Source organism: Melospiza georgiana, chromosome 6, assembly GCF_028018845.1.
Source record: "Melospiza georgiana isolate bMelGeo1 chromosome 6, bMelGeo1.pri, whole genome shotgun sequence".
Classification (NCBI taxonomy): Eukaryota; Metazoa; Chordata; class Aves; order Passeriformes; family Passerellidae; genus Melospiza; species Melospiza georgiana.
Window position 1 is genome coordinate 47,813,620 of NC_080435.1, and position 15,538 is coordinate 47,829,157.

The window sequence follows — 15,538 nt, forward strand, 5'->3', positions numbered from 1 at the left end:
TTAATTTCCTGATCTAAGAGACTTCTACTTAAACAGACTTTAATATCTCCATTAACAAAATGTGTGAAAGCAGACTGTATTATAAAATTGTGATATACCTTCTGCATAAAAAACCTTCAGTCTCATACAAAGTAGCACTGGCAATAACTACACTGTTAACATTGCACTATTTCAAGAATTCATGTGCAGAAAGTTCAATCTAAAAACCTCTTCAAAAGCACTACTGATTTATTTGCCTGTCTCTACCAGTTTCTGTGACTTGATTTTGTAATGTAAAGATAAAAACAGAAGTTTAAGAAATAAGCATAATGAAAAAGAAAGTGCATACCAGCTCTACATCATGAAGTTTGGATTTCAACTGTAGATTTTCCTTCTCTAATTCATGCAGCTTATCACCACGAGCTCTTGCCATGGTTAGCTGTTCTTCTAGCATGGCTTTTGTTTCAATTAATACAATGTTGTCTTCTCTTAATTCCTAGGGAAAAAAAGTAACATTATTAATTTCTTACTGACTTTTCATCAACCAAGTGATTTTAATAAAGTGACATTGCAAAAAAACAAGAAGGAAATCTGACATGTTTCATAGAAAGACTTTTACTTAATATTTTAATGAAAGATGATAGTATTTTTTTATTACCTTTGAGTCACTATACAAGTAAATCTAATATTTCTTAGAGTTTCTTCGTGAATTTTACAAGCTTAACAGTTTCTTTGCTTCATACAAGGCTAGATCAAAAGGTGCACACAAAAGAGCAACTGTTCAATTCCACTGTTATAATTCCTTTGCCAATTCATCATAGTTCCTTGTTTTCCCAGCTTCAAAACAGATTATTTACTTTCAAGGGATGGGGAACAGTATCCATCAATACATTCAAGATCCACATTCCTGTTTCAGTACACTCATGTGCAAATGTTTGTTTAATAAAGTTTATCTCTCTGTCATGAACAGAATTTTAATTCACTTGAACAGCAGAAGTTGTTTTATATTTATCATTTAACACTCCCTGCCACTTCCCCACTAAACACCTGAGCATCAACTGCACAAGCCATGTCACTTACTCATTAGAGCTTCTGGATCTGGTTCTACAGAGTAGAAGTTTAATTTATTCTTTTGTTGTAAACAGGTGAATTACACTGCACTGAAGCTGCTCCTTTGCAAACAGCAAATCAAATGAAACTCTGTTCATTCAAGTATCTTATTCTGGAAACATGAAATATCCAAAGCATGAAATCTGGCCATGAAATGTTGGTCATATTTTAAACACATTTATCAAAAATGTCTCATTTTAAGCTATAATACCTCACTGATAGCTTTTACTTTAGTTGATCCTCAGATAAGTCTTGAGTCCAAGATATATGTTCTATTGCAGGAATTCATCAGCATTTCAAGATTAAATGGATATAGTAAGGAATTTTCCCCAGATAAGTTATAACTGGGCAAGAAGCAGATTGATTCTCTACAGAAACTTCATCATTCTCTCCCCATCCACTCTGCTGTTCCAATGAAATATACAAAACCAGAAAATGTGCAAACAGGACAAACTGCTAGACAAGTTTATTCCTGGATAACTGACTCCAAATGTGATGTCTCTGCTGACACAGTGTTCATGTCTGGTCTCTCAGACCACAAACATCCAAACCAAGTAGATTCCTGAAAGATCACGAGGCATGAGCAAATCACTTTCACAACTTAATCAGTTACTATCTTCTCCTTTTTGGGGTGTAATCAGCCTTAAGAAGCCTTATATAAGCTCATTTATTTAAAAAGCAAACAGAAAAGAAGGAAAAAAAGACAGACAGCTTTAAGAATGATTTAAGAGTGTCTAATGACAGCCACTCCCCCTGCCTTTTGGTACTACAGGGGCCATCATTTAAAAGCCTTTCATAATCAGAGTTGTTTGTTGCAGCTCGACTGTATATGGCATAATATGGAAACTCTACCTCATGCAGTACCCTACTGCCCTTGATCTCTCAGTGGGTCAGCTACCAACTTGCAAATCATGAGAGAAAAAATTTCCCTACTATAGTAGCATTAAAAGGACAAGTATGTCAGTGTTTGTGAAGAGGTTCATCTTCAATTAAAATGTCTGAGTATGCAAGTAACTAAAATAACAATAATACTGAAACACTAAGGTTACAGAACCTGCATTTTGGGCCAAGTCTGATCTAACAGGGTCACTTCAGGGTGGGCAAACTTAAAAGGCTGACACTGAACAGATGACAGACCAGAAGTACATGGCACAAAAACTGCTGGGTGTTATGGAAGCTGCCAGAATATCTGTAATGAAACAGCAATGTGCCAAGAGTTTACTTTGCTAGATCACCACACTCAATCTGGACCACAGCCCCAAGAACTGAAGCGGTGTCTGACCTCAAAGACATGACCTCATAACTATCCTTAAAACTGCCTACCAAGCAAGAACTAGTTATTTTAGTGTCTCATCAAGAGCCAAGCTATGTGCCAAGAGCATACACATATGCAGACTCTGGTACAAACCACAAACCAGTGGGAGCTGCACTATATGGAAAACTGAAGCACTTTCCATTGAGCATCCAGGATGGGCAGTCATGCCAGTTCAAAGTAGTTCTGATGAAATATTAAATTAATAACCAGGTGGAAATGCCTGCTGTGATGAGGTAGACATTGCTCACTCTCAGATCTGAGGTTGTCTTAATACTGAAAAGTTCATATAATTTAAATAATTAGTCCATGGGAGCTTTCCATGGGAAGAAAAGCTGTCCTAACTAACACATGTCAGCACTAACATCTCCCAGAAGTTGCTGGAATAACACAGCTGACCTAAAAATCTAACTGGCTACAAATCACACTTGTTAGACAGTCAGCAGGTGGTGGTCATGGGGTGGTGCTGCTTCCACTGGAATTAAAGTTCCTTTTAAATCAAATTAACAAATTCAAATATAAAAATAGCCAAATATATAATTCAAATATAAAAAACAACATTATTTTAAAACTATAAGGTTATTTTAAAATCAGCAACAAAAACATTTGGCTGTGGATTTTGTTTAATACACTGGCTATAACTCAGCTTTTGCACTTTCTAAAATGAATTGCATATTGTAGTTTGATGCCCTATCAACTGTAACTTGAAATAGCTTTAACAATGTGTACTGTGCATTCAGATGGTTATAATTAACTCTGGGGATAAGTGGTTGCACAATCAGGGTGTGCTGTCACTGGGTAACATTTTCAGAAATTTAAGGAGCAATGAGAGTGTTTAAATCTTAAAAAAAAAAGAATTTTCACATGCATCTGGCCCAATTCAAACCCTTGTCTTCAGGCAGTTCAGAAGCTGTTGCTACTGAGCCATAACAGTTAACATCCTGTGACAATCAAACACTGAACACTCATATGACAACATACAAGACATGTTTTTGCCTTTTTTTTTTAATTGACAAGAGACTCCTCCCATCATCCTGCATAGAAATTTGATTATGATAAGGAGAAAAACTGGGCAAGGCATACTGCTTGGCCTTAGAAAATAATCTCATCTCATGGAACAACAAAAGGTTCAGTGGAGATGATCCTGGAAGGGAGCTCTGCACTGCAGAGAAGCACCTCCATGGAGGAAACCCAGCACTGAGCTGCTCCCTCACATTCACAGTTGTGACCTCGTTAAGCAACCCCAGCAGGAAGGCTCCAGAGGACATTCATGTTCCTTGAATGATGGTTCAATTAAAATGTCACTCCTGAACAATTTGCCAAGACATAGGGAGACACAGAGAGAAGGAGAACACCACACAAGCTTTAAATGTGTTACATTGGCATACAGATTTCAACCTTTTGCACTCCTCCTGCAATAACAGGAAGGAAAAGATTTTAAGAGCTCATTTAATACTTTCTGCATTGATGCACAACATTAAATCCTCTTTTTGTTCTCACCTACCAATCTGGCACTGCTTATTAACAACCCTGTCAAGACCCTATGAGCCCTAAGGTATCACATTACCACAGAAAAGCAGCTGATGCTGAACACACCTACATTTTCACTGTGTGCTCTGGATGATTTGTTCAGGTCTTAAGGGTTAGTAAGAGCTTATTAAGCCATTGGCAACCAGTAAATGCCATGAAATAAATAATCACTGTACTGTCTAGAGGTAAAAATCTCTACCATGTTATATCCCTGAACAAATCTAAGCAGAGACTATACTGACCCCAGACATTAATTCTTCTTTCAGAGGGGCAGAGGACTTGTGTCAGATTTGACAGAAAACTAAGGCCCCGTGGAAAGCTGGATACTGGCTAGCATGCACAGTCTTTGTGCTACTCTGTGACCATAAAAACACAGAATAGGGACCTGTGGAATCCTCTGAATGCACCAGCCTGAGACCAATGGAGTTTGCCTGCTGCTCAATGCTGTCAGTCTACGGTTGGATTCAAAACTTGATCTACGATGCCAGAGGGAGTGGTGAGAATGTGAAACTCGATGTCTATCCTAAACCACACAGCACCCTGCACACAGCTGTGCAATCCTGTTGCCTGTTAGAAAAGCTCAGCTCCTACAAATGTGACTTTTGCTAAAGTTCACACTGTGGCTCCAAATTAGACATGTGCCAGATCAATGGGAAATACTCCTGGTCTCACTAGTGTATTTGTGCTGGTTTTGGCTGGGGTAGGCCAAATGGCTACTATGGGGCTGTGTTTTACATTTGGCTGAACACAGTGTTAATAGAGATGTTTTTGTCATTGCTGAGTAGAGCTCACACAGAGCAAAGGCCTCTTTAGCTTCCTGTGGTGCCATGATGGCAAGGAAGTGGGGGATGCATGGGAGACTGGGGGAGACACAGCCAGGGCAGGTGACTCAAACTGACCAAAGGGATATTCCAGACCACACAGCATCATGCTCAGTATATAAAGTGGGAAGAAGAAGGAAAGGGAGCACATTTGGAGTGATTGTGTTTCACTCACTTTCCAAGTCACCATTACATGTGATGGGGCTCTGCTCTCCTGGAGATGGCTGAACATCTGCCTGCCCATGGGAAGCAGTGAATTAATTCCTTGGTCTGCTTTTTGCTTTCCCTACTAAACCATCTTTATCTAAACCTGTGAGTTTTCCAGCATTTACCCTTCCAAGTCACCCTCCAATCTCTCTGGTGGGGAGTGAGTTAGTGGCTGCAAGGGGCCTGGCTGCTGGCTGGGGTTAAACCATGACAGTACTGCAGGGAGGCATCCCTGGAGAGCCAGCACTAATCTCTGACATTCTCCAGTTCCACCAAAAACTGACAGGATGGAAGAAAGAGCAAGGAGAGTTAGAAGAAATTTGAAACTAACATGAAGGTCTCTTAACTGAATGATATGTTAAGCAAGATTAGCAGTGCAGGACATGCACAGAGCAGTCCAGGAAACTGCTGGCTCTGGGACAATCAGGAAAGCTACAGCCTTGATCTCAAATGAAGGAGACACAACATCTCCTCTCTGAGCTCCAGGTAAATTATCTGAGCAGCAGGCACAGCTAAGCACCTCCAGTGCACAGCCAGAAGGGAACACCAGGATGGCTCACTGATAGCCAGTGTGCCAGGGCAGAGCATGACTGATTTTCCAGCTTGAGGGAGGAAAACAGAGAGGCAGAGCTTCATTCTTCCTAATGCAAACTGGGAATTACTGAGAGGCAGGATAGGCTTTTGTAGTCTATTACTACATTTAATAACCATCCATTCTAGTGAACCTATTCATAAGAAGCAGCAGCTAGCTGCCCCCTTAGGTTAAAGAAGGGGAAAAAATAACCTACAAAGTAGAGTTTATAGAGCAGAAAAATAAGGTCTGTGCTCTCAGCCAGAGGCCTGGCAACATCACTCTTCTACCTCAGACTTGGAATTTTATCTAATTATAGTGAGGCTGTCAATTACTGAACCTCCATTTGGTTCAGCAGCCTGGATATTTATTTGACCTTGGCTGAAGTGTTTTGTATGTGGATTACTGGGAGTTTTGGTGTGAATTCCTCAAAGAACTGAAAGAACAGAAAGTAGGAGCAGTCCTACCAAAATTTAACATCAGCCATGCTGAGCCAATGAGTTTGGCCAGATGATCTCTAAGGTCTTTTGCAACCTAATTAAATTAATAATTCCAGGATGGGCATAGCTGCAGGTGACTTAAGCAACTGAAATTACTGCTGGAACAAAGCCACACACTTCTCATTGACATAACCCACTCATGGCACTAGGGAGGATCCAAATTTTTTCTCCTTTCTACAACAAGTAACAGTTGCAAAAAGGAGTTGCTAGAATTTGTCATCTGAGGTCATCCTTAAAAGTCTTGACAGATGCATCTGCTCCAAAAGGAAAAACACCCAGACATTCACTTAAGTTATAAATGCTATTTAAAATGTTTGTCCGAGGAACAACTTTGGAACAGAGGGAATTTACCTAAAGCTAAACTAAAGATCTGGACTCCAGGAATACCATCCAGAAAAGGTCTGTCTTGTTTAGCCACATAACGCTGAACTAAGCAGAGTTCTTTAAAACTAATGTGCATTTATTTTGTGTGCACCAAGTACTTCCTCTACTGAAAGAAGTTTTAATAATGCTCAGTCAATAGCTACAATGCGTGTTATGAAACTTCTACTTGCTCTGATGCTCTGCTACAGTCAGCTCAATGACAAATGACACATGAACCAGTAACACAACAAAAGCCAAACATTAAGGATTACTCTGCAAATCTTTCTCCTAATTTTCACTTGCCTCCATGCGGGCTTTGTAGAACTCCACATCGTGAAGTTTCTCTTTGCACCGAACCAGCTCCATCTCCAGCCTCTCCACGCGGTTTGCCCTCTCCCTCAGGGAATCCAGCTCATCCCTGTAGGCTCGGGCAGAGCGAGCATCTGAGGCAAGGTGCGTGTTCTGTGAGGGATAAGCAGGGACAAAAACCTAACTTAATATTTGTTAGCATGTACTTTAAACTTTATTTTTTTGTTTATGCGTACCATCAGTAAATAAATACAAACAGTATTCCTCTGGTTAAGGAGTAAGAATTCTCCTAGTAGCCAGTAAATTCCTTACAAGACAGAGAGGTTTTTCAGCCTGTTGGACCTCTGACATTACTATGCCTGTTGCAGCACACCTGATGCTGCATAAGCATTCAGGCACTACTAGGCTACTTGCAAGCTGAACAGATGAGACTGCTCTCAACACTTAAGTGGGAAGCATAGCACTGCTATGCCACAACCATAATCTTTAAACAGCTTGCTGGACTAAGTTGATTTCCTAATAATAAAACAGACATAGTAGTAATTTTAGCCTCATACTGAAACAGCATTTTTTTTTTAAATAGGGAAAATTGTCACAGTAAAACGAGCCCATCTCACCTCTTGCTTTATTTTTTGCAGCTCTAGGGTGAGCTGCTCAACTTCATGTTTAGAATCTGCAAGCTGCTCAGACTTCTCTTCCCTGAAAAGGATTAGAAAAATCTTAGTAATTTTTTTTCTTTCCTGAAACAATATTGATTATATAGACACTGCTAGGAATCTGTAATGGAAGAGAAAAATCTCCCAGCATATTCTTTGTTATGACAGCTTCATCATTTTCTCATGGTACTATACACATATCATGGATCCGAATTTGCAACCCCGTTTTTATACTAAGTTCCTGTGCTCAAATCTCACTGGTGCACAGGCTGTCATAGATAGCTTCCACTTCAGGTTAAAAAGCAGAGCTGCCAGCTGGTATTTTGAAGGGGGGAAGAGAGAGATGAGACACAAAAAGAAGAATGTAAGTAGCCTTCACTCTACATTTAAAGGCCAATTATGAAAGAAGAAAAGATCGAACACACTACTAGCTTCCTACTGCTCTGATTTAAAAGGTGTGATTCTGAGAGCTCCTATGGAAGCCAGTGTATTGGAGCCAACAGGCTCCTGCACCTTCAGGATGTACAAGACTTAATATGCAAGTCTCTCTAGAAGCACAAAATAATGGTGACTTACAGCTCCTGACGGATTCTTCTCAATTTAGCCTTTGTGTCTGCCAGCTCGACTGCAAGGTGCTGCTTTTCTTCATTAGAAAGAGGGTTTGCAGGGTTTGGGGAAGAATCTGGACTTGGTACTTTCAGAGGGCTTGGTGGTTGCTGAGACTGCAGATAATCTCTTTCTTGAGTGAGATCTACAATGACCTGGAAATACAGAAGACTATGTAATTCCAAGAGATAAATAGTGTATTTATACATTGTTTTAAAAATACCTAAAAATTGTTTTTAGATTTGGGAAATTACTCATCTGGCATGATACAGAATTCAAGCAACAGCCAGGAGTGAAGGTTTCACAGAAGAGGAAAGGAATCTCCACTATGCTCCAACTACTAAGACATTCCCCTTCCAAAGTTCAAAATAAGTAGTCTGTTTCCCTTGAAGAATTCATAAAAACCTGTAACAACTAAGTTTTAACTAAAACAATTGCAGTCAAAAGCATGACAGAAGATTAACAGGCTAAAGAAGAGGAGAAGGCTTCTCCAGAGATCTGAAGGGAAAGGAATTGATGAATCACAAAAACTAGAGAAGACAATGGAGCCCAATGGCTAGATGCCAATGGAGAGACTAGCAAGCACTGCCTGAATGACTGGACAGACATGCAGAGACATTTGGTCTCCACTTCATGGAGACACTGCTCAACTGCTCTCTACCAATCATTTCACCACATCTTAGTGCTTACACAAGAAGCAATGAAAAGGCCAAAATATTTCTACACATTTTCAAAGGTGTAGTAGAAAGGTCCAGAAGAAATAGAAACCTAGTGCACAAACAAGAGACAAGAGAAGGAATGGAGCCCACAACTGCTGCTTCTCATGAGCTCTATATGGGAGAGATATGTCCTCATACTTCTGTGCATTCATCTCTCTCATCAATGAGCCTCCTGAGGTGGAAAACCATATTCCTGGAGAGAGACTCTAGTTCTTCTGGGGCCATATCTGGGAGCTCCAGCCACTGCAAGTCAAAGACATTCTCCTGATTGTGAGTCACCTAGGAATAGGAACAAAAAAGTATGTCTTTGCACTGGTTGAGCTGAGAATTTGTTCACCATATATGCAGCATCCCCCCACTTCTTCTACCCATAAATTAAAAAACATATCCATTTTACCAAATGCAGGCTGAAAATAATAAATGCAACTACTTTAACTGTAACACTACCCAGAAATTTTTGGTATTTGCATTTTTTATAATTATTGTAACTGATTTTTAAGAGTGATCAGATAAATATTATGATCAATAGTATGTGCACTCACACATTAGAAGTGTGCAGCTGACTTACTGACCCAGAGGTGATTTCCACACAGAAGGGACTTATTCCTCACTGGACATTACTGAGAAGAACCTCTGATATCAATGAATTTGCAATTTGCAGCTGATACAGCTGGGAGGAGCTGTATCAGCTGCAGAAATACCTCTAGTTGCTGCCAACTGTATCTTTCAACTGTTACCCTACCTAAATTGATTTACTCTGAATCATTTAGCAGAAACATCAGGCATGTCTCTCAAACTCAGTTAATGACTGCTCCAACTTTTGTTACAACCATGTGCTTAGCTCATCACTGCTTTTTTCTTTCCTAAAAAATGAGCTATTTTTTAAATGTTAAGAAAAAAGTTCCTATCTTAAGACTTTCCCTATTTGTTCCTCAAATTTGAGTGTACCAGGCTTTCTACACCTGCATGCACTGACCCCTGGGAACAGTCAGCACACATTCCCAGTGAGGGGCACTTCCACTTGGCTCACCAAAGAGACCTTCTGCAGTCTTTGGTAAGTCATTCCTTCTTCTGAAGCATTAGAAACCCAAGAATGTTCGTCATTGGATCAAACACCTTTCAAAACAGAGCATATGCTCAATTTCAGCTCTTCAAGATCATAAGATCATCTAGCTCAGAGGCCACTGTCTGAAGCAAGTCACTGGGCAGGCTGTGCCACCTCCCACAGGGCTTGGGGAATGTGCAGCTTCTAAGACACACATACATTTTGTCACTATTGCACATGGCTCCGTACAACAACTCCTTCTGCATAACCCATAAGTAGCAAGCAAGGCATGTACCATTGCATCTCTTTAAAAGACCACTGAGCCAAGTAATGATTTTCAACATCTAATCATTTTCATCTTACAGTTTGAGTGCAGCAGTATATTTCATTTTCTTTTTGGTGAAGTTTATGTATCCACTATGAAACTCCAAGCTTTAACATCTTACAGCAAAAAAAATCCTGTTAAGTCAAGGGAGAGAGAGATACAACACCAAAATACACAATACTAAGAATCCTACCTCTTGAATGTGTGACACAATGGCAGCTTGGGTTTCAATATCCAATTGTTTTATTCTGTCAATAAACTCTTCTTTTCTTTCACACTGTTAAAAGAAAGCACATCCTGAAACAGTGCTCCATACTCTAAACTTACTGCTTAATTTTTCATTTAAATTTTAAAAAAACACCAAACTCAAACAACCTACACTGCTAATAAAAAACTGTTCAAGATCTACACTTTGTCACAGTAGAAGGTATAACACTTCACTGCGCCATATGGAACATGAACCAAATTATGCATTAAATTATTTAAACATTTTAGTCAGTACAATCAAGGCTAAGTTAAATGGCTGATTTTGCTCTTAAAAACAAGTTCAACATGCAAGAGGTGGGGAAACAGCCAGAGGAAATCATCACAGCTTCATTAATGGAGCTGCACAAATGTAAACCTTCATTCACACTGCATCATTTAACCTGACTTGCTGTTTGCATTTTGTTTGGTTTTAGCAATGAAAAGAGATGCATCACTTTAGATACTATTTACATCAACACTCAGTTTTTGTTTGTTTGAATAAATCAACATATGCTTTAGATAAAAAACAAGAAACATTCTGGATAAAAATGAATGACATTTCAGACAAACAGATTTTAGTAAATCTTTTACTTAAGGCTTTAGAAGAGGCAGACATCTGCTATCTCTATATCTGTGATTGTGCACTAAGACCGTTATTGTCTCCTAGTAACAACAGGGCACTGTGAAGAACTTTAGGAGTATTTAAAAGGGTGTTTTTAAACTCATTTACAGTGTCCTTCTGGGCCTGGCTCTGAGACTCAACCATTAACTTTCTTGGGAAGAATCTCAGACCAGCAAATGAGGACTGAGGATGCTCAGCAGCCAAAACAATTCTTTGTGCTGCAATGCAACACTAACATAGTTCAGAGCAGCAATACATAGACAGCTTTACCCTGACATAATCGAGCTGACATAGCTGAGCAGGGTAAGTGTCCCAAGGCAGGGCAGAACCACAAGGCAGACCCACAAACAAGGTCAATTATCAGCAAAGGCCTGCCTGCAACCAGGCCATTGTTTACTGCCTCAGAGGTTTAGTGTGCAGAACACTGATTTCTTTATCTGGTGACCGCTGTGCATTTCTCCAGAGTTTCCCATATACATTGTCTCTCTATTTATTTAAACAAATGTCACATCAAGATCCCCACACTAATATACAAAGTATCTATTAATCTGGTATTTTTGACACATAATATTAAATCAAAATATTGTGCAAATAAAATCATGATTCATTAAACAAATGTTTAGACTTGTTAAACTATTTGTTTGGCTTTAACGTGTACTGTTCCACTTCGTATTTTAAAACAGTAAGAAAATAAACCAACAACAATCTTGATATCAAGAACACTGTTCAAAACTTATCTTGTCCCACTGTGTTATGGAAGTTTAAAAGTACACATCCTGTGTCTGATTAAGCACTGGCAACAAATTGAGGCTACTGCTATCACACAATGTGCTTCCTCTCCCCTGCATTTCTTTCCTTCACATAATGTGTTTCTCACAATTTAGCTCACGAGCCATCTTGAGCTCAGGATTTGTTCATACAGCACTGATCTTTGGGTAGATTTTCTCATTCCAGGAAAAAAAACAGATTAGAAAAAAATCTTAATTTCCGTGAATTATCACCTGCACAGCACATCCCAGAACCAACAACAGCAGCTTCTTGATTTCATCCATACTTTTACCTGGGGAGGGAAAAAAAAGTCATCAGTACATATGTGAAACAGATAAGTACTTGCAAATGATCCTCTCCAAAATATGTGCCTAAAACAAAAAGACCTTTGAACAAGTGCCTGAACAATATATATATGCCTGTTATAAAGTTACCATATTTTCTACACAACAGTACAGTTCTTATGGATTAGTTTAAAATCCCAAATCCAGCAAGACTTTTTTCACTTGATATGCTATCCTCACCCATAGTTTTCTAAGGCTTTTCTGATCAATGTATCACAAAAAACAATTCCTTTAAATAGTTCAATGCATTTGACCAGTGCTTGTCTCTTGTGCTGTGATTAACAAGTGTGCAAAAACCCCAACAAACCACCAATAGCTCTCCCCCCTCCAAAAAACCCCATCAAAATAAAACAAAAACACCATGGGCAAGGCAAAGGAGAGTTACTCACAAAGAACTTGCCCTAAATTCTTCTGTAAAACAGTTGCCACTCAGACTTCCCGAAGCTGAACACCATTCTGTGCATATAAATTCTCTCTGAGAGATAGATGCTGCAGCAAATGAGTTCTGCCCGTTGTGCATCAAAGGCTGTTCACACTTTGAAGCTAAACCCCATGTGGTAGGAGGGCAGAGAATGAGGGATGGCTGAGGGACACTGACCATATGCTGGGAGCCCTGGGGAGAGCAGCCACAGCCCTGCTGCTGCTGCAGGGAATCCTGCTGTGAGCAGCAGCCCTGCCTGCCATTTCCCACTGTTAGCAGAGGGAAAGCCTCAACTTCCTCAAGGGGAACTGGCGCAGCTTCGAACCAGCTTGTTTCAACAAAATTTAAGTGGATTGTTGGATGGTGAAGGAAATTATGTATGTCAAGGTTAGACAAAGGGCAAGACAAAGAGGGCAAAAGGAAGGCCAGGAGTTTCAATGAGAAAATAAAATATCTTTACAGAGCTAGGTTCAGAAAAAGCCTGTCCTCATCAACACTGGGGGAAGATGAGAATAGAGAAACAAAGAAACCAAACAGGCCACATACACATTTCTCTCATCCCTACATATTTGCATTCTTTTTGAGTGTGTAATTGTGGGACTAACACTGTCATTTTATACCCTGATTTAATTGGGTACTCAATTGCTCCTATCACTAAATAGATACTAATTTCTGAGCGCAACTGTGCTCCTCCACCAACACCATGCCCTTGTGAGGCTGCCCTGGCAGAAAGTCAGAGGCATGTGCAGGACCCAAGGCCAGGGAAGGGGAGTTAATCTGACTCATCAATTGAGCTGCCACAGCCCCACAGCTGCACAAAGGCACTGACCTAAATTACCACAGGGGCTCTGCCATTCCCACAACCTTGCAAGCCAGCACAGCCACGTGCAGGCAGCTTAGGAAGTAACTTGTTTCCTGATTTCCAAGCACACAAACGTCCTAAACCAGTCTTTACACATACTTACAAAATTTTCAATAACTTTTATGTATGTTCATCTTTATAATGACTCAAGAATGCCCTACAAAAATCATCAGTAGACTGTCTGCATGAACACTACAATTCTCAATATCCAGGTCCTGCATTAGTAACCATTAAGATTCTGCAAGCAAAAACTCTTCTCTCCAACAGGAACAGCCATCTTTAAGACATGCTAGCTCACACTCCACCCTGTAAATATGAGCTTATTCCCCTGCAGAATATTTAAAAACTGGTTTTGAAAGACATACAATCATTCTTACTCTTCTCCCTACATGCAGCAGCACACAAGGCCTCCTCTTTCCCAGAAAGTTACAATTTAATTTACAAATTCCATTTCAGTCTGTGAAAGTCTGATTGTTCTGTAGGAATCTCAATAACACAATCTTAAGGATAGACAATGACACAAATCCTTCACCAACAGCAAAAAAAAAAAAAAAAACTCTGTTACTTCATGAACAATTCCTTTGAGGGCCCTACCGGGAGACTATTAGTTCGGTCAGAAGGTATTTTTTCAAGAAACTGAGTTGTCAGTAGTTTCAGTACTGGGTTTCATTCTACATCAGCTTTGAAGCAATACAGACCAGGTACTAAATGCAGAGCATGCCTGTGGGACACAAAATCAAGTCATTAAGTTATGGAGACCAAGTGATGTGAGCATGTCTCTCATTGACCTAAACTTACTCAGGCAGAACATCTCCATGGAGAGACTGAGGGAGTCAGACTGCTTGCTCTGGATCATGCCAGACACAAGATCTGACCCTTGTGCACTCTGGGCACCTTCATCTGCCAACCATAAATTCCAACATGTGCACCACAGCATCCCAATTCTCCTTGACATTCACAATGACACGAAATCACCCATTTTAGGAAACACCAGGGCATCTTCCCAACTGTGACAGCACCTGTACCATCCTAAAGACAAGTGAACTACTTAAAGCCATTCAAACCACACCCTACCTCTCTGCACCAAGGCTCTGCTATTTTCTCAGAGAGATAACAGATGGGCATTGGTGTTGCCACATGATCCTGTGAGGTGAAACACCTTTGGCTATTACAGCAAAGTAACTTACCAAGGTCAGCCCTGGTCTCCCAACAGGGACAGACCTTGCCTGGAAACAGTGAGGTCACTTTGAGCGAGACCTTACCCCACTCCAGTCCTCCCACGAGGAAGTGAAGTGGAGGCAGACATGGCAATCCATGGCAGGGATGCACAATCTGGAAAGTTTGGACAAGCTCTTTTATAGAAAAGAGTGAGAAGTTAAAGACTTGAGATAATAATTAATTACTAGTTTCTTAATGCTTTAAACATAGCATTTGGCAGTCTGCTCTCTCCCCTGGCAGCTTGCAGGAAAAATTTAGCAGTCAGGATTATTCCAAGGTTTCCTTTCCAATAAATTTTTCTATGCTTGGCAGACAAGCTACATCATGTAATAAAAGTGAGTCTGTACTACCCACTAGAAGCACTTCTAAGGCCACACAAGTGTTTCAGAAGATCATGTGTGACTGAAAGTTCCATTCCTTGGGCTTTCATTCAGAAGTTGTTTCCCATGGGGAGGAGACAGTTTGTTGACATAAAGGCACTCCCAGATCACTCATTCTCAAGCTAGGTTTAAAGAACATTTTAAAGCCTTGTACAATAACACTATTTACAGAAGATTCTTAGCAAAAATAGGGTATGAGTATGAAAAACCTCTCTACCAACCTAAAGTGCTTTAGAGAGAGTTTTCAATTAAACTTCAAAACAAGCCAGGAAGGGATTAATTACCCCTCTACCCTTTCATCTCATCCACAGGAGAGCTGAGCTACCATACACTTCAGTGGAATGCCCAGGTTGACAAAGTGAGTCAGAAGCACTTCTAGGAGTATTACAGAGTGCTGGACTGAAGTTCTACACTCCAGACAGTGCCTCTGTCCTGCAATGAATGCTAAAGAAAGACAAGTGACCTTCATCCCTGATTCAATCATGCCTTCTAAACAGTTCTCATATTTTTCAAAAAGCTTGATTTGCACCCATTTATAAGATGGTAAAGTTCCTTGTGCAATCTCATAAGCAGGAATGTGCTGTCTCCCCTCTGCTGGCTTGCTGGGATGCCACAAATCCTTCC

General features: G+C 40.1%; 1 protein-coding gene across 4 annotated transcripts in view; it reads right to left on the reverse strand.

Moving 5' to 3' along the window:
- CCDC88C (coiled-coil domain containing 88C) overlaps window positions 1–15,538 on the reverse strand; it is a 99,907-nt gene that overhangs the window by 40,723 nt on the left and 43,646 nt on the right. For all 4 annotated transcript variants that reach the window (XM_058026106.1, XM_058026105.1, XM_058026104.1 and 1 more), the window contains exons 5-11: window positions 11,923–11,981; window positions 10,247–10,330; window positions 8,822–8,962; window positions 7,935–8,119; window positions 7,320–7,401; window positions 6,697–6,855; window positions 329–475 (exon numbers count right to left, since the gene is read on the reverse strand). In XM_058026106.1, coding sequence (XP_057882089.1) covers window positions 329–475; window positions 6,697–6,855; window positions 7,320–7,401; window positions 7,935–8,119; window positions 8,822–8,962; window positions 10,247–10,330; window positions 11,923–11,981 — 857 coding nt within the window. The remainder of the gene's footprint in view (window positions 1–328; window positions 476–6,696; window positions 6,856–7,319; window positions 7,402–7,934; window positions 8,120–8,821; window positions 8,963–10,246; window positions 10,331–11,922; window positions 11,982–15,538) is intronic.